General features: G+C 47.5%; 1 protein-coding gene across 1 annotated transcript in view; it reads right to left on the bottom strand.

Annotated features, from left to right (window-relative positions):
- Positions 1-8,929: 8,929 nt before the first annotated feature.
- LOC146187959 (far upstream element-binding protein 3-like) overlaps positions 8,930-21,665 on the bottom strand; it is a 47,561-nt gene continuing 34,825 nt past the window's right edge. Inside the window, exon 2 of the mRNA XM_084604962.1 lies at positions 8,930-9,051. Coding sequence (XP_084461088.1) covers positions 8,930-9,051 — 122 coding nt within the window. The remainder of the gene's footprint in view (positions 9,052-21,665) is intronic.

The following is a 21,665-nucleotide window of genomic DNA, read 5'->3' as shown; positions in this document are numbered from 1 at the left end:
GGCACCTGCAACAACGTAGCACCCTTCGAAAACTCAGTTCTTCGACATAGCCCTGCGGGGACTAGTCCCGAGACCGTCGTCGATGCGGCGGCCTCAATAGTGGGTTTACCCGATGCTAACTGCGTCCAGCATATGGGCGCCCCGTCTTTTCAAGTTACAGTGAAGAGCATGGTATCCATGTCTAATTGTTGACGCCGGCTGCCTGGTCATCGGCAGCGAGCGTATACCAATCGTTCCTGTTGGGCCTCAAGTTACCACCGTGCCCTGCCTTTTCCTGCCGTCTTAAATCTCAACCGAAACGCTCATACAGATCCTGAGCCAGCATGGCAGTCCTGTCCGTCACTGCGGTCCAGAGGGGCTCGCGTAAGGGTGTTCTCACTGGGACGCGGTAAGTTCAGATGGAGATGTCTGCGTCGTCACCAGTAAACAACTACCTACGCGTCTGTGGACATCGCCTAACCTTTCACTACAAAGGTATGCAGCATGTTTACCGGAGATGTAGCTCCTCGGAGCACTTTCGGGCGCAGTGTTCAGCGCCTTTTTGTGGGCGCTGTGGTATCCATGGTCACCACGGAGAAGGCCCTGCCCTGCCGACGCTGCAGTGATGATCAGCCGACGGTGACGTGCCCGGTGGGCCTTCCTACTAGGACACCGCGGCAAGTGCGTTTCCTCCGCTTACCCATGAAGCCTACAATGCCGGCCCCATCTGCCAAGCCAGCTGAGTCGGCTAAAGGCAAGGAGGAAGTACAAATAGACTCTGTAGAGGGCACGACATCAAAAACGTTGCCGAATTCGACTACTGGTACACTGGCGGAAGGAACGGCCAGCAGTGATGACGTGCCGTTGGAAAAGCATACGACTGGTCCATCTCAGCCTGAGAGTGCTTGCCCGAACGCGGCTGACACCGCGGTGGTCCCCGAATCATCGTGTGAGCCTTCAGCTATCGAGGGAGCTCCTGCCACATCGTCACCGCAACCTCAGTTCCCGTCTAAAGTTCGCGGCGTCCAGGCTAAGCATGGAGTTCGCGGAAAAAAGGTGCAGTCGGCATCTAAGGCTTTGGCTCCACCGAAAACCCGCGGTGCCGTCGGAACGCAGGCTGGTCGTATTATGAAGCTGGCGACGACGCCGGCCACTGCTGGCGTTTCTAAGATTCGCGGAGCCTTGGAGAAGCAACCGCGGCGCGTGAAAAAACTACCGGCATAAAGGACTCATCTGAGGTTGTGAGCCAAAAACAAGATGTGGTCGATTCCAGCAGCTCTTTCAGCCTTGGTGTCGGACACTCCCCGTCGCTTTCAACGCTCACTGAGTGTCATGTGGACATTGAGCTCCAGCAAAAAGGGAATAAGCGCTGTGTTTCGTCGCCGACCTCAGGATCGGGTGCGGTAAAAGGTCGCCCGGAGGAACACCCTCCCAAGAAGTCCCGTCCTTCTTCAGGAGGGCAGGGCAGCTCCACCTAATGGGAGTGCAAAGCACTTTTAACGCGACAGCGTTAAGGAGCTCGTGTCGCAGATAAGCCGGTGTCGTCGGCGTCGGCGGCGTCGGCCGTGAGCGATAAATCCCGGCATACACTTCATAAATAAAAAGCAACTTCCAAGATGGGCTGGGTGGGAATCAAACCAGGGTCTCCGGAGTGTGAGACGGAGACGCTACCACTCAGCCACGAGTTTTTTTTTTTTCTTTATTGCATGAATTGGTACAACACATCAGTAACAGATCGTGGTTGTCATGCCCCTTGGCTGACAACCGTGTCTAATGGACTTTCATTACCAGAAGTTCGCCCATCAGACTCCAGACCTCCTCCGCAGCGTCCTGATGCTTCAAAATTTCTTTTCGTTTATACACTAGCCACGAGGCCGATGCTTGAAAGCGGTACAAAAGCGCTTCTAGTGAATGCGGTGTTGCCTTAGAAACGTGCCGTAGAACTTTATACTGCGGTGTATATCGGTAATTATGAGCATGTTACTTACAGAAGTCGCAGTTACACGAGTAGCGACGTTTCCGCTACATTTCTTCTGCGCTCTGCGCACATGCAGAGCCATCTTGCGGCAAACAAACAAACAAACAAAAAGAACCCCTCCTCGCAGTGTGTGGCGCTGCCCCGACACGTGGCGCGCCACTCGACCCTGACGTTTCGCCGTGCACCCTCACGGGTTGTAGAATCAAGCGTCTTTCCTTTCTTTAGATCACTATCTTCGCTCACCCGCTTCTCCCCTTCGGGCCGCGCGGGTACCGGTGCGAGGATGCCCCAATACCCTTGCGTTTAATAAGTTTTCTCGCTGTCTCCCCTTCCAACATCCAGCGTGCGTCACTCGAACAGTGGTGTTTAGGCGACGCGGCTCCTCTTTCCGCTCACAGCGCGATTGCTAGGTGCAGCGTCTGATGCCGGACGCCTCTGACGTGATCGCTGCGCCGTAGCGCTTCTGCTGGGAAAGCGTCCCCTGCGATGTGTGCCGAGCTGCTTCCGAGGAATCATGCTTCTGCGTGGTGCTCCCAAGCGAGATAGAGGACGATCCCATCAAGGCATCAGCCCCATGATCGCGTCCGCCTTCATAGGCAACCTGCAATGGAGTTTGCTGAGACATGTGGCGCCACCTGGCGGCCGACGGGAGCTAATACTGAGGCGGCGCAGAAGCAGACGCCGTATATGTTGCGGCCGCTGTGTTCCTTCTGCGTTCGCTTTTTGCTACGCCAGTGAGTGTGATTTCCTCATTTAGTGACTTCAATGGTCTCGTGCGATGGTTCGACTACTACGGATGTGAACAAGAATAAAAATAAGCGCAGCGACGGCGAGAAAGACTGCCACAATCACGAAGGAAACCTAAGCGTACCGCTTGCTGGGAGAACCTGGGGAGAATGATGAGAGAAGGAGATAGGGGCTGCGAGAGAGTAATGTAACTGAAATTTGTTTTGTTATGGGGTCATTGGCGTACAGACGCCAAGAAGCTAAAATAAGACGGTCATCCATGAGCGGAGGAAACCGTATAAACTTCTGACTCAGGGAGTCGCACGCTGGTTGGGGCCCACTACTCGGTACGCGCTCCGCGCTGTAAAATCTGGCGTGTACTGGTATATGCTGTGCAAGATCGAGTGGCATTGTCCTTTTAAAGGAGGTAGCGCCAGAAAAGCAACAAAGCCGTGCAGCCGCAGCATCGTATTCCAGCGGCATTTCAACGGAGGCGAAATAAAAAAAAAATGTTCGTGGATCTGTGAACCGGATTTCTAAAGCGGGGTCTATTCGGAACCACAAAGCCAAAATATGTTCAAAACTTCCAATTACAGATTTGAATAAGCATATTTATCTGTAAATTAGTTCTTAAGGTGCTGAAAAAGTCGAAGTGACGGAGTGTAGAGGCCCGTGATACTGTTGAGAATGGAACTTCGTTCTATCGTTCCGCGCCATACATTTCTTATACCGACTGCTGAAGCTGCTCAAGAGTTTCTTATCCCAGACGATAGACTGTTTCATCATTAGTAGCAACAGCAAAAAGTCGTACCTCTTAACGACCTCCTTTACGAAAGCTTTGCCGTTGAGTGCCAGCATTACCCGCCGGCTTTCCCCATGCTTGAGGTCCGGAGGTACAAAATGCATGCCAGTTGTTGTTGTTAAGAGCTTTATTTTTCCGACGGTGTAGGAGGCCCCCTACTCCCCGCCCCCGTCACGCGCAGTTTTCGTTGATGACGCACGCTACAACCGCACAGTGCTTGCAATCGCCACGACATTCGTAACGGGGACCGCACCACGCCTCCTGTAACCTCCGCGGCACTTTCGAAAGGTGCACCACGAACAAAAGTGTTCGTCATGATATTAAACTGTAAAGCAAAACCGCGAGGAAATTATTATGCTGCTGTAATCAAAAAGCAAGAACAAAAAAAGAAGAAACGGCGATCAATCTCTTCTCAGGTTCTCTGCAATTTCAATGTTTGGGTACGAGGTGTGAACGCAATAGGTAAATGAAAAGCTACGTTTACAACATTTTTAATTCATTTAATCATTTCTTAATTCATCATCACATATCGGACTGATGCCTTGAGAGAATAAATTTTGTTACCAAAAAAAAAATGTTCTGTCTACACATGCGAAATGCAAAGCTTTGCGCGCGGCTGTTCCGTCGCGAGCGGCGCGCACTTCGCGGTGACATCGACACCGTTCACGTTCTAAACATGGCCATTCTCGAATAGGCGGTGTCCTTTCACCAGTATTGGTTTTCGGAAGTTGCTCTGAAGACATTCGATTGCCTTAAAACTGCAGAAAATGAGAGCCGAGATGCTTCCAGCCATACAACGCGAACGCAACGAGACCGCGCCGGCCGCCTCAGATTATTCGGCGCCGCCGTTGGCGGCGCTAAACGCTCCACTCCACTAGTGTTCCTGTATATGCTCCTGTATATGCTCCCTAGGGAGCAGAGTTGCGCGACTGACATCCCTGCGCCGCTCTTGGCGATGACGTCAAACGTTCCATTCGGAGGAGGAGTCAACTTGAAGCGCCACAGGAGGGGCCAACTTTACAGGCGAAACATTTTTCTCGCCGCTTGCAGTGCCGTCGGCTGTCGTCGCATCGGTTTCTACAGTGTGTTCCCACCTTTTTTGTGCGCTCTAATGGCATGGCTGTGCAGTGCAGAACGTTCTCTTCAAATATGACGGGGTGCAGTGCGCCGAACTGCACAAACGGCACCGAAAGCGGCAAAGTGTTTTATTAAGTGCCCTGCGGAAGGTTAGTCCTACGTCGGTGACTACAGTGGCTTTTAAGTATGGGCCGCGTGAAACAGCCCCGAAAGGAGCTCGAATATGCAAGGCAAGTTGTTTTTATTTCATCTTAATGCATTCTTTGCGCTTATGGCTTTGTTTATTAACGTTTGGGCGATCCCTAGACACGTTAATTTGCTTGCGCATCTGCCGACTTCATCGCTCGAATTCCTCGCGATGCACTTGAGAACTGCTCTTTTTAGACACCAGCTCTTGCAGTATAATATGTTGGCGGTATATAATGCTACATCTCCTGCTTTTACTGACTGTCACCTCATCGTTTCGTGAACCACAATATTACTTCCCGTGCAATATTTTACTGGCCTTCTATATATTTCCCCCGAACTTTCCACTAATGTAAGTCTGATTTCACTCTAGCATCGTCGTTTAGTGAAGAGGGTCACGAACGACAGTGAAGTGCAGAATTTAATGCGAAGCTAATGTATGTCTTAAAGTATAACTAAACAACGCGATTCATAACTTGCACGAAAACTATCTGTTGTGCTGGCTTTTTCTCTGGCTGACTGTGGTTTTAACAGGTATATACTGCATCCTTTTCCGTAATTTTAATGTCTCGATTTTCTTACTTGCGGTACAGTTGCGTGTCGTTGTTGCCGTTCATTCGCCAATGTGTACTACAGTTAACGTCGCCGCGAAGCTGCGGTTAAAATTCTGATCGTAACTTCACCAGCTGGAACGCTGGAAAATTGCGCGGAATGTGGTAATGCATGATTAGTGCTATTTTTTGCACACTTCCATTGCGGGGGTCATAAAATATTGTCATGAATTCATGATTGCACTGTCGCGTCTCTCATAACCTGAATTCCTTTGGGACTTAAACCCCACAAACGAACAATGATTGCACTGTGCATCACCCGTTGCACATGGACCTTTTTTAAATACAAATCCAGTCAACAATGTTCGTACATGTTTTCTTCTGCACATAATCCTATGCAGGATCATTTCACAGCAGACCAGTTTGAGTGGTCCTACTTCAAAGGAAGGAAATTACTCAAGCCAGATGTGCCTACCATCTTTTCTGGTGAGTGAACCACTTGGAATTTCCAAACTTGCATTGCTCTTAACTCTCCGTTCATTGAAATACCAACAGTGTACTCATGTTCATGCAAGCATGCCTTTGCAGGCACTGGAAAACAGTATGGCTGATGAGCCGTCCCCACCAACGTTAGGTTAATACATTCAGCTCGATCACACAATAGCTGTGTCGTGCATGAAAATTGTGAGGTGCACATTTTTCATTCTGCCTTTTTCACCTGAACAGCCGTATCAGTGTGCTGCGCCTGTGACTGCCCAGAACATGCATTCAGTATCAGCATATGAGATCTTTTAGTGTCCAGTGCACGATATGAATACTGAACATTAGGATTTTCTTTGAATAATACTAATTCTTCAGGCTTGGACCTAACTCTTCATTCATTGCAATGTCGACAATGTACTCTTGTTCATGCAGACACGCCTTTGCAGGCACTAGAAGCATGGCTGTTGAGCAGGCCCCACCGACATTAGGTTGGGTAGCTGACCCTTATTGTGCCACAGATTCTCCTTCTGTCACTTAAACTATTGCACTTCTCGCACTGTGGTTAAGCATGAAGTGTGTCTTCAGGCAACACATTTTTATCTGTGCGCAGGAACCTCGAAAGAAGACCGGGTGCTAGAGCTGGAGCGACCGCTCAACCTGGGCCTCCTCAAACAGCTCTCAGCTGAAGACACTTAACCATGTTAAATGTCATTCCTGGTTTCTTCTTTTCTTTTATAACAGTGCAGCGCCTATGATTTACTCCAGTATTGTACTAAAATGATATTTGTATGGCTGACATTGTGTCTACTTCCCCCTGAGGCTGCAACCACCATTTGGCAACTTAGTCTGAAACTGAAAATAGATGCTCTATAATATTAATCAGCCACACACAAACTCCAAAGTGGTGACTCATGCTTACCTTTCAGAAATAACCTTTGTCTTTCTACACCATGCATTATCCCAAATAAAAAAGTCTATGGAAAACTAGTGTCTGCCCCTTTATGGTGTTATGGCCTTTAATGACTACCAGTGTTTCTGCACAGGACCTGCATGTCCCTCTGAGTGTTCAGCATTACAGTGAAGTGTACAGTGATTGTCAAGTACAATATCTTTAGCCTCTCTACTTATTCTGCAGTAATGGTGTTACGTAATGTACCTGTTACAGGAGCACTAGTCGGCTGTATACAATAAAGTTCTAAATACCAGCTGTTTGTAAAGTGTTTTTCTAATCCCTATCTCCTGCACAGAAGTAGGTTGTCAGTCTATGCCTGCATGCTAACTAGATTTGCCTACTTTGGGTAACTGTTCTACTTATCAAAAAGCCCTGAAGGACCCTCTGATAACGGTGGTATTTAGGGGGGGGGGGGGGACAGAAATTAAGATGAATATTAAAATACAAATTGGAATGCTACAATCGTAGCATTTTGTGTTACAGTGAATGCAGCCGTTAGAAAAAAAAAACAAATTCGTATATTAAAACGGAATGATGCTTACAAAAAGCATGCGACTGGATAAGGGCAGTTTGAACGATCGCAGCATGGAAAGTTTCAGTGGACAAATGCAAGTCTATGGGGAATATATTTCAAGATAATGGAGCGCGAGCAAGTCTGCGACCTGTGCTATTGGTTCAATTCGCCTGTCTGTCAATTGCATTGCTTTAGATTGCCTGGCGTTGCATTGCTTGCAGCGGGGTTTCGTTGTAAGCTTCGTCTAATATTACAGACGATCCCTACAGAATCGTGCATTGTAATGTTCTTTCTGCCGGGGGTTGCAAAACGTTTCCACGCAAAACTTGCGTAGTATTGTCATTACTTGTATTTTTACATCATTAATGTCACAGCTACGAGCTACTGCAACCGTTCCGCCATCTCTGACAGATCATGCTGTGCCAGCATGTTATGCGAATCACATGTGTTTTCGATGTTATGTTTTCCAGAAAAATGCACGATGCACTTGGCATCGATGCCTGCGCCTTTATACAGCGCAAGGAAAAAGGATGCCTGTAAATAGAGCGCGATGTACATGGCAATAAAAAAAAAGCGAACTGCTTTACATCGTCTGCCCCGCCGTGATCCCAGCCCCCCTACGCCCAAGGAGGGGCTTTCCCGCAGAGCCCCCCTGTAGACGCAAGGAGCGGCTTTCTCGTAGAGCTTGGAACATAATGGCGGACCTTCGCGCAACTCTGCTCCCTGCGGGAGCATACAGGAACACTACACTCCACATTATTGAGGGGCTTTACACTCCACTAGCGCCGTCTGTCCACTGCAGGTTGCCTATGGCGCGTCGCTGCCAGGCTTTCTTCCTCCGAGACACCGAGATTTTTAGTTCGTTCCGCTTGCTCAGGCGCACGTTTCGTTGCCGCGCCGAACGCTGCGTTGCTCGGCGCTCACCGCGTCATTCGTGAGTGCAATGTCCGACGCGGGGCGCCTCATCAGTGATTGCTGCGCCGTAGCGCATTGTCTTACACTCCTCGGCAGGTCGACGGGTGTTGTATTGCAGGGCCTTGCGCGCTCGCTCTTGAGACGCGTGTGATGGAAGCGGCGCCGTCTACCAGTGCCGGTAGCGCTGGGCGGTGCGAACGAGGTGCAATAACGCAATCGCGTTCCACTGTTGAAGGCGAAGCTTAAGCATCCTCTAAATTTCGTGGTGCCACCTCAGGGCGCGCATCTGCCTTAATGGCGTTCCGAACTCAATACCTGATATGTCATTAGGACTGAAAATTCTTTCTTTAAACGCCCAGGGGTTTCGTAATATGCGAAAACAGACAGAAATAGTAGATTTGGCTTTCAGAACAAATTGTGATATCTTGTGTCTTCAGGAAAAACAGTTTACTACTCTTTCTGATGTATTGACCTTTAGGCGCGATTTTCATTTGGAGGGCCTCTTTTCTTTCGCCACTTCGCGCTCGAGTGGCGTGGGAATTGTGGTGCCAAACAGATCCCTTTTGCGGGATCATCACTTCACTTATGGCATGGTTGCGCGTGTGCTAGCGTTCGATTGCTTCGTTTCGGCTGTGAGGTTGCGCATCTGGTGCATTTATGCTCCGGCGGACTCCAGCCTTAGTATTACCTTCTTTAAAGGGTTGGATGTTTACTTTTTAGACGGCCGCCATGTAACACAGTGAGCGATTTTAATTGTGTCATAGACTCACATGTAGATGTTCAAGGCCCTGGTAGAGGGCGACCGACTTAGGACGCACGTGAACTGCACCGCCTGGTTCAGCATTTTGCGCTTGTTGATGCCCACGAACTCATGCATGGGTCGTGTTTCTGCTTGACATGCCGTCGTGGTTCATATGCGAGCAGGTTAGATCACGCATATGTGCCACAGTCTCTTTCAACGTTTATGTCGGCTATGGATGTTGTGACCTTGCCTCAGAGGCTCATTCATATTTCTGACTGTCACGAAATCGGTGCACATTTTTATCAACCTGGCGCGGCGCGAAGCCCGTGCGGCGCCGCATGGAGGCTTCCACAATGTTCAAGAAAAGCCTCCTTCCCCACGCGAGAGAGCGCGTAGCTTTGTACGCGTGGCCGTCACCCTCTTTCCCATTGCCCGGGGATGACGGTGGTTCATCAGACTGGAATGTGCCAGTGCTCTCCAGAATTTTCTACGGGATAGTGGCCAATGACGACGCGCAGCTCGACGGGAGGAAAAGGAAGCGCTCTAACCAGCGAAGCTAAGTAGGTGTGCGCGCTAGCCTTAGCGCGCCTTAACAGACAGACGCGGCGCGAACTATTTATTGAGGCCGCGCCGCTTGTGAGTCAGTCAGTCAGTCAGTGGTAGCGACATGTTCGCAAGGTAACAACTGGACTCCCGGGGATCACCCGCTGCTGGCAAGCCCACGGACCTGCGAGGGAGCGGCGCTCGTCTTGCATGGCGGCCACATCGTGACTCTCGAGGCTTCGGACTGCAACAGTACCCTGTGAACAATTTGGTGTTTGTTTATGTGTCTCTCTCGTGTTTGATCTGTGTTGTAAAGCCTCTGTGTTATTGAACAGCTCTCTAGTTGTAAGCTTAGCGTTTGTTTTTCTGTGAACCTCTCATCTGTGCATTTCAAGTGTTCTTGTGTATTCGTTTGTATCGTCTCTTGCTCAGAACCTCACTCTGGCTTGAACCGGCGACCGCTGGGCACCAAACGGCCACCCCCTTCTGTCAATACAAGGCAGTTGAATTCCGGCTGAGCTTGCCACGCAGGTCGAGGGCATCTCCTTTGCGACCGGAACAGCTACCCCCACTTACTCTGAGGGTGTCGGAGTGTGCGCACCGTTAAGGGCGCATAGTTAATAATACCTCCATAATTATTAACGGGTGACACTGACCACCGGCCAGTCATGCTCAGCCTTTCCTTTCCTAGCGGTGGCTCATTTCATCCGTGGCGTTTTTATGTGTGCGTACTACACGATTCGCGTTCGCGTGAGAGCTTGTCGCGATCTTTACGCGTCTCGCTTTCTGACAGTGCAGACAACGAATGGGACACGCTCAAATCAATTTGGCGCATGCACAGTTCTGTAGAGCGTCGTGCACTGCGTCGTCAGGTGTCCCAGGAGCTGGTAGACATGGCTGCGAAGATCCGCATCGCACATAGAGCGGCATACCCCTCTGATGCGCGCCTGGTGCGAGGAGTTAAATAGCCGATATCGGAGCCTTACTGCAGCCTCGTCCCTTTCGGCGGCGGCCTGTCGTGGAAGACGTAGTCCATTTGCACATCCTGGGGTGCTTCGACTTGCTCGGAGAACTTACATCCATAGCTTAGCATTGAGCGGAGCGCCCCACTCTGCGTCCCATAAAATTAGGGATTGTATGCGTTTCTTGACGCACTTCAAAGGCATGGCGTGTTCAGATGCTAAGATTGATGTAGGAGCTGTAGAGACGCATCCAATGGTAGCTTAGTTGCCGCTGGTCAGCCCGGCGATGCATGATGTGCTTTGTGCAGTTCCCTCTTTAGAAGAGGTAAAGACAGCTTTAGACTCAATGAAACGCGGGTAAGCGCCTGGGCCTGACGGACTTCTTTTGAAATTTTATTTGGGTTTCTGGAATGTTGTCTGTGCAGCACTGACCAATGTCCTTCGACAGTGCTTTGAGCATTTAGATTTTCCGGCCAGGTTTCGAAGAGGGCGAGTAATTTTGAACCCGAAACGTGATCCTGGGTGATCTGGTCCAGAAGAGTGGAGGCCGATCACCCTTCTAAACGTAGACTACAAAGCTCTCACAGCCATCGTGGTTCGGCGCTTGACGGGTGTGATGGCCTCGCTCATTGGTTGTCATCAGGTGTGGTCAGTTCCTGGCAGGGAAATACATGGGTTGTCGTATGCCACTCGAGACATTATTGATTACACACAAATACGCTTAGCTAGTGGCATCCTTGTTTCTTTAGATCAAGAAAAAGCTGTTGACCGGCTAGAACATGGCTACATATTCGGCGTTCTGGATGCTTTTTAGTTTCCACAAAATTTCATATGTTTAATTTAAAGCATATATGATGGCATTCAAGGCACACTGGCGATGGATAGGTGGGAAAGCGCCCCCTTCCCTGTGGCCCGCGGTGTCCGGCTAGGTTGTCCCCTCTCGCCTCTTTTGTTTGCTCTCAGCTTAGAGCCTTATTTGAGGAAAATACAGACCAAAGTATCCGTGGCCTCCCTCTCCCAGGCTGTCAGACGCTGCGTATGACTGCTTACGCGGATGATATTACGTTGTATCTGCGTGGTGAAGCGAGCCTGCTGCGCGTATCTTTTTGACAGATACGGCAAAGTGTCTAGGGTTGCTCTCAATTTTGAAAAAAGTAAATATTTTTGTATTGGCAGGCCTGAAGCGCGTCTTAGTGGTACCCTACCAATTACTCACAGCGACACCATCCGCATACTTGGCATTGATTATGAGGCACGTGGGATAGCAGCTTCGTTGTGGACTACCGTCTTAAACGAGGTGCGCAGCAAGGTGATTACAGCCAGTGCCTTTGAACTACCCATGTTGGAGAAACGCTACCTTGTCCACACTGTTTTCTGCGGGCGAACATGGTACCTCGCACATGTAGCGCGTCCACCTGTCAGAATTTTGAGTTCCCTTCAGTTTCTTATAAGTTTATGTTTTTGGCAGGTCGCACGTACGGAACTAGTATGCCGTGCGGCACATGGCCAGCCACGTTCGAAGGGTAGGTTTGCCTTCCCTTCTTTGTCAGTCTGCTGTCGGCGGCTGGCTCTACGCTAGCTTCTTCGTTTGCTGCAGGGTGATGAGTGTCCAGCACGTGTGCTTGCCTTCTATTCTTTAGGTACAAGTGTGAGGGAGCTTGTCCCTGACCTACCACTCAGCAGTCACCTTAGGCTTTCCGGATGCCTGTTTTTCATTCGTGTATGGTGGCATTCCGTCGCCACGACCGCCATGTGAGCCCTGACTTGGACATCTCGGCGAACAGAATAGTGGAATCAATGAGAACATTACCACTTCAGGGGGTGCCTGCGGAACGTAGGCGAAGGGCGGATTTCCCTTGCTGGTTACCACTCACAGTGTCGTTTCTGCAAGGCATTTACGTGACTTTGTGGCTTTTGGAGTGGAGGGTTTTGCCTACACGAAATTGGCTGCAACGATGGGGCATTGTGCGGACCGCGCAGTGCCCCAACTGCCCACTTCAGGAATCCAATCGTCACATGGCCCAGCATTGCTTCGTTGGTTGTGTTTTTTGGAGGGCAGTTCATGCCGGTTTCAGAAGTCTAGGTATTAACCGATTTCAAATAAATGGTAAATGTCCTGGCGGTCGCTTTGTACGATTGCTGATTGTAGCTGGCGCTTTCACATTATGGCGCAATCGTTGTGAGGCTGTCACATCGAGCCGGCATCGACGTGCGCTTTTCCTTATCCTGGCGCGTCAATGAAAGGAGATCGTAACCTTTCTGGCTGAGGAACTTTGCTACCATGGGGAGCGAAAGTTTCTTCGTCAATGGTCTTGCCCTTTTGTTTCCGTGTCGGATGGACGTGTCCGGGTGGTTTTTAACCCGCCTTGGTACCTGTAATAAAATGTAAATATTTATGTTCACATCGCAACCCACATGTGCTATATATACTGTACATGCGATTGCTCTATATGTTTATATCTATTTTATTTGGCAAATTATTCTACACTGTTTATACCTTCATGTATATTGCCATTCAAAACTGATATATCATTGTCACAAAGTGCCAAATTTTATTCTGTATGTAAATACTGATTTGTGATATATTTGTTTAGGATGTATCCTATGTGCAGTTTTCTTTGTTGTTAATCATGTGTATTTCCTGTTTTGGTTATTTGTCGCCGCTCATGTGAATGTCTAATGTGAACGTCTAATGTCTAATAAAACGTTTTTTAAACATTTGGCTCTGTCTGTTCTCCAGCAAAAGAAAAATGATAAGCAACAATCATAGTACTACAAGAAAAAGATTTACACCTGGCCCCGCGAAGATGGTCAACCCTTTTTTTTTTCTTTTGTTAGCTAGGATGCTCTACTTGAGTCATACTTGCAGTGTCCAGCGCACGTGATCAGAAAATGAATAGCAATTGCTTCAGTCCTCAGTGCTTGGCTCTATCTGTTCTCCAGCAAATTAAGAAAAATGATTAATAACGATGATGGTATGAGATGAGAAAGATTTACACGTGGGCCCGGGAAGATGGTCAATCCTTTTGTTTTGTTAGCTCGGACGCTCTACTTGGGTCATACGTGCAGTGTGCAGAAATCGTAACCAGAGAATGAAAGGAAAATATCACGTATTTTTATTCTCATAATCGGGCTGTAACCGTTCGCTCTGCAGCAATTAGGATGGTATCATTAAATTTTCTTTCCCCTTTAATATCCTTCTAGTTAATGGCTAGCCCGCGATAAGGCTCGAATGAACCGCCGTATGTCGCTCCAGTTGTTCAATGTTAATTTTAAGTATAGGCAGAATCCTTCAATAGAATTGTAACCTTAACACCCCTCCGTACATATTTCGGGGTGTTTAGTTCTATAGTGAATATATTATCTGTATGTTTTGTGCAGCTACGGCCCCGATGCTGTGTACATTCTGTGCACATCACGCGGGCAGCAGTTAAGGCTGCTGCCATTGTATCGCGGGGAGTGTTTTTTTTTTCTTTTTTCGCAACCTTGCCATAAGGCATATTATAAAACCCGTGTAAATTGTTTCCCGTAAAGAACCGGAGAAGGCTCCTGCTCTTATTGTTGTCAGTGAGCCATTTGGAGAAATCATCTTCCCTTGCTGCGGTTAGTCCCACTTCCTGCGGAGTCTTTATCGTTGATGCTCTTGTCCCTGCACAAGACCACAGCAGGTGGCGAGCATCCACTTCTGCATCTGGTGTGGAACACTTCGGGCATAAGGTGGGTTCGGTGTTTCCAGATTCCCAACGGCATGTTACCGACGGAGTAAGGACCGCCCCAGCTCGTATCCTTCTAAGGGAAGCCTCCTCCAATCTCGTTAAGTTATGAGGGAGGGGGAAAGTACACGGGGGAATGAGAGCACGCGTACTTTTCCTTAAAGAGGATGCTAAGATGGGAATAGCAGAGCAGGCATCAAAAGGGAGCCTGGGAGGGTAGGGGGGGAGTGCATTAGTGTTTGGAACTTCGTGTGTGAGGTGGTCAAATTTCTGCGCAGCGTTCTGAGCATCGACTTGTGTCCAGTGTATCTGGATGTGTATCTTTGTTTTTTTTATTGAGTCGTGAATTTCCTGGATTACACGTAGTGTCTTTGTCACTTTCTTCAATTGTTTTACGGCGGCTAAGGAGTCTGTATAGATGTGGGCTTCTGTTATGGAATCTATTTTATTTATGGCCTCCATAGCATCGCGGATTGCATACAGTTCCATCACAAGCGGGTCCGGCTATTCTGAAACATATTCATTATGTACTTTTAGTTCACTGCGTGTTGGGCTAGTAGCTGCTGTTCTACTGCCATTTTCTATAAATGATGCATCCGTATATGCAATTTCAGGTACCTGGAAGTACATCAACCAGAGGTAGAGATGCCTGTTTTTTTTTATGGCGCAGCAAAGTAGTCGTGTTTGTCGTAGTAGTCGTGAACTCCTACGGAGGGGGTCAGCCATTGTTGGTGTTTGCACTGTCACTTCGTCATACAAGGGTGCTTTGGGCATAACGTACTTTCGCTTCATATTCTTAGTTGCCTATCATTGTTCAATTATTTCTGTCAGCGTATTCAGCTGTGCAAATTCTTGGAGAATAGGGATAGGGGTGTTTTGGTAAGGCTGTGATAGTGCGCATTGCATTTCTATTTATTGTTTCCAATTCCACCCACTGCCGCCTCGTGAGTATTTGGAATTGTGCCTGGTTTAGTGCCCTCGGCTGTAACAGCGATTGAACAAGCCGCCTTGCCATGTCCGTTCGAGCTCCTCCTCCCCTAGACAAAATGTGTTTTATCAACTTTAATGAAGTCGCAGCTACTTTTTTCATCTTATGAGCTGTTGTGTTCCTATGCCGGATTTGTGAATTTCTAGGCCATGAACTCTCAACTCGTCCACCTCTTGCGATGCCTGATTTCTAATCGTTAGTGTGACTCTTTGCGTTGCCAATTGTTTCTTTCATTGTTTGCAACATAAATGTAGCTGGACTTTTAAAGTGACAATTCGAGACCGGCATCTTGAACGTACTCATCTATGGTATTTAAAGCCTCTTGTAGATACAAATTCTGTCTCTCAAGTTGTTTATGAGCAGAACAAATCGTTACACCATCTGCGTATATAATGAACCGGACTTCTGCTGTTTCATAATTTCATGTTTCATTGATGCCATTGGAATCAGTGCGATATTAAATAGCAAAGATGCTAACACTGACCCTTGTGGCACGCCTCTGTTCGAGGTGTTATTGCCCATTTGTTTTTCGTTTATCCGGATAGAAAACGTCTTGTCCTTAAGCAGATTATGTACTGCTTTTATGACCTGCAAAGCAACGCCCATACATTCCATGTTGCTAAGAACCTTGGAATGTAACACGTTGTCGTATGCCTTCGCCACGTCGGTAGCCACTACAGTGTGCACAAGGTGGCTATAAAGCGACACATGTATGACCTCTTCAGCCAGCATAGCCAATCTATTCTCTGTACCAAGGTTTGTTAGGATCCCAATTTGTCGAGCATGGTATTTTTACTACTTTCTAACCACCATGACAGACGGGTGGCTATTATCTTTTCATAAAGCTTGCAGATTGTGGGTGTTAATGAGAACCGCAAAGATTCTAGGCTTGTGGGCGGTTTCCCAGCCTTTGGTTTTGGGACCACCACCGAATGTTTCCAGCCGAGTGGAATCTCTCCTCCATGCCATACCTCATTTACCACATCTAACAAGCTGTCAACTGCGGTTCCTTCTAAATTCTAAAGATTTCATAAGGAACCTCGTCATGTCCAGGCGCAGTTTTACCATTCGCTTCTTCTATAGAAGCCAATAACTCCAATTTGGTAAATTTTAGTTATTCCTGTTTTATCAACCGCATCCACTGTCGGTGAAGGCGTCGGATACTGTGCACGGTTCAGGAGGAAAAGTGAAGCAGCCTTGTCTGCAAATTCCTCTGGTGTGAGCTGTAACACGAGTCCAATACTTTCCGAATGATCTTTGACCTTCCGACTCTTTTCCATGCATCGCAAAGTCCTCCAGAGGCCTTGTTGGCAGTTCTTGAGCCCAAACAACTGCACGCAGTCATCCCATCTCCCATGCGCCAGCTGTTTTTCATATCGGCGTGCCTGTGCCGTCACTCTGTTTACCTTAATTTTGCTTTGCACGTCTTCAGGATGCCGACGAGCCTGTATCTCGGCCAGTTTTCGGCGTGCCCAAAGTTTTAGTAGGTGAAGGTCGGGAGTTGGTTGATATTCGTTCACTGTATTTGTAATTGTGTGATCCTTGAGTACCGTTGGAAGGATGGTAACATGAGTATTCGGGGTAGCTGAATGAGTTCGGGTACCCTGCCGTACAACATCCCGATGTGCTACAAAAGCTTTCACTCGAATGTTCTTCACAAGCCGCAAATTAAGACCAATACATAAGAGCATGGTCACTACCCCACGCATGTAATTCCGTCTGTCATTGTGTTGCACCAGGGCCCTTCCAACACGTCAAGTCTGGTGAGTGTGTTTGTATTGCAGGTAGTGTTGCGACGCCTGGATGATTTAGCAGTGTAAATTCCATTTCTGTGAAGGCAGTGTGAACTTGATCACCCCTTTTAGAATCATAATCATATTTCATACTGTGTGCGGCAATAAAATCGCCACCAATTAGTGTCGCAATTCCAGGGTATGAATGACGAATATGATTCCTTCATCCAATAATAAGTATTGTCTTTCTTGGACGAGCGTACGCAGACACTATTATCAGGGGCGTTTTGTTTGGACGCGTGAGTACAGAAACTACTTCCAGCTGAGTGTTGCACCACTTGCTCAAGTCAAGTGGCGTTTGGGGAATGTTGGCTCTAATATAGACGGCAGCATTTCCTGGCGTTTCGGTCTGTGCTCTTGCTCGTTTATCAGGGATAGAAGGACATTGGTAGCGCATATATCCTATTATTAAATATAACCTAATATGTTCCTGTATCAAGAACGCCCGCGAACGCAGCTTGCCGTACAATAATTTTGTCTTGATTTCCCAAACTTTATTAGAGAGCCCTCTGCTGTTTCATTTTGTAATTTCTGCCAATTATGTCGGCTATTTCTATCCATGATGAATGCTGCTCTGAAAGAGGTGTGTCAGTTGAGTAAGTGTGTCCAGTACCGCCTCCCATATTGGTGTGTTAGCGGCAGGTTTACAACTCGGAGCATCCACTTACCTTGCTGTCATAATGCCTGCAAGCGTATCTTTGTTTTTCAGAACTCTCCTTTCGGCGTTGAGCTATACGCGCTTTCTTTTGTCGCAGCTGTGCAATGTGTGCACAGCTGCGACTTTCTTTCCATCGCCGCCGAAATTACACTCCGCATGCTCATAAAATTATTGATTCTGCCGTTACTTCCACTAATCCTTTTAAATACCTTGGTGCTAACCTCACTAGCGTTTTATCTCGGACGTACTACGTCAACTACATAATAAATTCTTCTAATAAAACAATTCGCTACCTTCGTCGTAAACTAGGCATGGCTCCTTCTTCCTTAAAACTGTTAACTTATAAAACACTTGTGCGACCTAAACTTGAATACGCCAGCGTTATCTTTGATCCTCATCAAACTTACCTTATCAGAGCTCTTGAATCTGTACGGAACCGTGCTATTCGCTTTATCTTATCAAACTACTCAAGGTATTCCAGCTTCAAGGTATTAAAACTTCAACTTCAACTTCCTTCTCTCGCTTCCCGTCGCCAAATGTTACGCCTCTGCCTTTATCACAAGTTGTTTCATAGTTCACCTCGTGACAGCCAGCTCATCCAACCGGTACGTCGAACACCCCACACAGGCCATTCTAACAGCGTCATCCCGCATCGTGCACGCACTACTACATTCCAGAAGTCTTTTTTCGTGTACATTGCGCGCGACTGGAATCACCTTCCCGGCAGCCTTGCCCTAATCTCTGACCCTGCGCATTTCAAGACTGCCATCGAAGCCTCATCATCTTTGTAATCATTTCACAAAAAACATTCTTAACCGCCGTTCAAGTGCCCACCCTTCATGTAATGTCCCATCTGGAGGCCCTTGAGTTTTTAATAAATAAATAAAGCAATGCAATTTCTTTTTCTATTGCATTGCTATTGCTATTGCAAGTTGCGGAAAATCATCATCAGTGCATGCCGTTGTGCTCCGTTTTGTGTGCCCTTCATTCTTCAGCTTAGAAACAAAAGATGCACTGCTCTGTGCAATGAGTGCAACAGTCTCTTCTTCAGGAGGATCATCAAACATCTTCTTGGCCAGAGCAGCAAATCTGTTTTTAACCACTACCGGTGCCTTTCGTTTCCGTCGGCGAGCCCTTGCTAACTCGAGCTTTCTCTTTTTTGTCGGACACTGAGAGGAAGTGACATCGTTGTCATCAGATCTGCATAGGCCGCATTTGAATTTTACCTCTCCCGATTCAGTTATGTATTCTGGGTTAACTCCGTATGGACAAAAGTTCTGCAAATGGCATTCTGTGTAGTACCAGTAACAATGCACCAGTCTAGGTTTGTACATTTTGGGCCGCACAATGCGGCCGTTGAAGTAGAATCTGTCCGGAAGATTGCCTGGTCCCTGCAATGTGATCAGAAAAGTACCTCAGGGGCCCATACGACGTGCGGATAACACAGTACGTGTTCCTGATATGAGGTCTCTGGCCCCCGTCTCCGGGAATCTTGTAGGTCTAGGTCATAGACGACACATCGCTGAGTGTTTGGACGAGGCGCAAAATAAGTCTGCACAAGAAGATACTCCTCTGCCTTGACTGGAATCTGTGTTACGGTAATCATTTTGCGTGCCTCCCCAACTGTGGCTAAATGCGCTGTGACAGCGTTAGATGCCCTGTGGCTTACAAACCCCTGGTAACCTGTAGTACCAAGTGCTGCGTCTATCACTCTGTATAGAACTGGTAGGTACACTCTAAGAAAAAAAGGACTAAAAGGGGTAGTAAGGTTAGTTCTTTTGGGGACCAACTGGTTTGCCACAACCAATAATCTTTTCGGGGACCAACTGCTAGGGGATAAACACTTAGTGTCCAAAGGATGAACTGCAGGAGGGGGAACGGTTGCTTCTTGTAGATGCTCCCCAGGAGACTAACATATGATCCTCGAAAATGATCCTAAGGAGAACACATGTGGAAATGTGCAACTGTTCGCCTGGAGAAAACAAAGGCCTCAGATAAAAAGTAAAAGCAAAAAAGTAACGAGGCAGCTCACGAACATTAAAACAACAGCTAAAAAAATAAAAACTAGGAGAAGAAAAAACGTCTGCACACCGCAATTTGAACTCGATACGTCATACTCAGTAGCTTGCACGCTAACCACTCTGCCACGCCGAGTCCTTTTGATTTATTTCCTGTTAACAATAATATCTCCAGTGGGGCAAAGTCAAAGTATAATGTCGCAAAGCGCTCTAGCAAAAGTAAGGGCTCACAAAGCTTCAAAAGCGCTTTAGATTGGCCAGTTCACTTAAAATTGGCATCCATCCAGGTTTCTCACTTTGGGTATTATAGATGGCAGTCAGGTTGTTGATACTCTCAATGAAATACTCCCTCGCTGAGCGAGCATCCACGTCCGCGTGTCTCACATCCATTCTCGTTTTCCATGCACTTTGGAGGCAAAGCAACATGAATAAGTCATATGGCACACCCCCTTGATTGGCAAGTCCATTTTTAGAGTCCTCTGCAAAATATCCTACAGAAAGACTGCATCCCAGCAGTCAAGAAAAATATGCTCTATGGTTTCCGGCTTATGACAAATCAAGCAGTCCACCGACCACGGAACAAAGACACCATTTTCCCTCAACAAAGGTTTAACAGGTAATGTAGGAAGAAAAAAACTTTTTGCTGACGGCCATGCTGGCATCTTTTTGACTCATTTTAGGACATCCTTACCTTCCCCTCCACAGTGTAATGATCGATACAACGGCACTGGCATCATTACATCAAACAGGTAGTTATAAAGTTGCTTTTGGGTAACAGCGCTTAGGTATTCCATTGAGAATCTCACTTTTTAAACGTTAAAGGAAGCCACAAGCTGACGCAAAAAAACACTCAGTCTTCAGTGTTTAAATTGGCTAGAGGACACCAAAAATTCGGGTAAGTCTTGGCTCAGTCTAACTTGAAAAACTGTATGCTGAAAAGGGTCGGTTTGGTTCCGTAAGAACATTAACCGCGATACTATATGTCATAAAAATAAATGGGAAAAACCAAGTCCTCCACTTTTTACAGAGATACAAATTTGTACTTGTTCTCTCCGAAACTGAACCACAGAGGAAAACCGCCAGCAATCGGTGAAATTTCTGGACGCTACCCTTGACATAGACAATGCTTGCAAAACATACCAGACTTTCGCAACAATGAACAAATTGCATACATTTGAACGCGCGAACATTGATAAATCAAGGCCACCCCACTTTGTTGTTTTTGACTGGACACGTTCACGTTCAGCATTCCAGTAATCTTTCGTATCCTTGTAGTGTTCGAGCGGCACTCCATGCCATGACCGCGTTTATAAGGTTGGGATTTCATGTTTCAAAGTGTACAGACAAATACTGCCGCTCTATCAATTACAACTTCTTGATCATTGGAGCTTGCTGCCTGCTCTCACTACTTTCAACATGCGTTCTGGATCTTTATGCGCACTATTTTGATCACTGGAATCATTCTAACATGTGGAGTTTGCCATCGCTGGCAAATTTACCAGCGCCGGCTCTTCGGTGATGCTCTGCTACTGTGGGCGTAATTTTCGCTGAACACGGAGCTGTAGCACAAAACCTTAAATGCTAAAAGTGCGGCCAATCTTCAATAACGGCGAGCGCTGCAGCGACGACACTATTTTGCTGGTGACTAATTATTCAGTTCAGTTCAGTCGTTCAGTCGTGTCCGGCTCTTCGTGACCCTATGGACCATGTCACGCCACGCTTTCCGGTCTCTCACTATCTTCCTAACATCACATAACTTCATCTGCAGTGCCTCGAGGATGCCCTCTAACCATCGCGTTCGCTGCCTACCCCTTCTCCGGCGGCCCTCAACCTTTCCCAACATCAAATCTTTCTCCAGCGACTCTTCTCTTCTCATCAGATGACCAAAGTAGCTGAGCTTTAACTTTAGAATTTGACCTTCCAATGAGCCGTCAGGGTTTATGGTCGAAATATCGACTGATTTGATCTTCTGGCAGTCCAAGGAACTCTCAAGAGTCTTCGCCAGCACCACAATTTATTGGTATGTAAACATTTCGGGAAGCGTTGCAATGACCGATGGGCTCGGCTGGTTTATACGCAGAGCAA

Source organism: Amblyomma maculatum, chromosome 5 (genome assembly GCF_055883805.1).
Source record: "Amblyomma maculatum isolate TAMU_Amacu chromosome 5, ASM5588380v1, whole genome shotgun sequence".
NCBI lineage: Eukaryota > Metazoa > Arthropoda > Arachnida > Ixodida > Ixodidae > Amblyomma > Amblyomma maculatum.
This window is presented reverse-complemented; position numbering and strand designations above follow the sequence as displayed.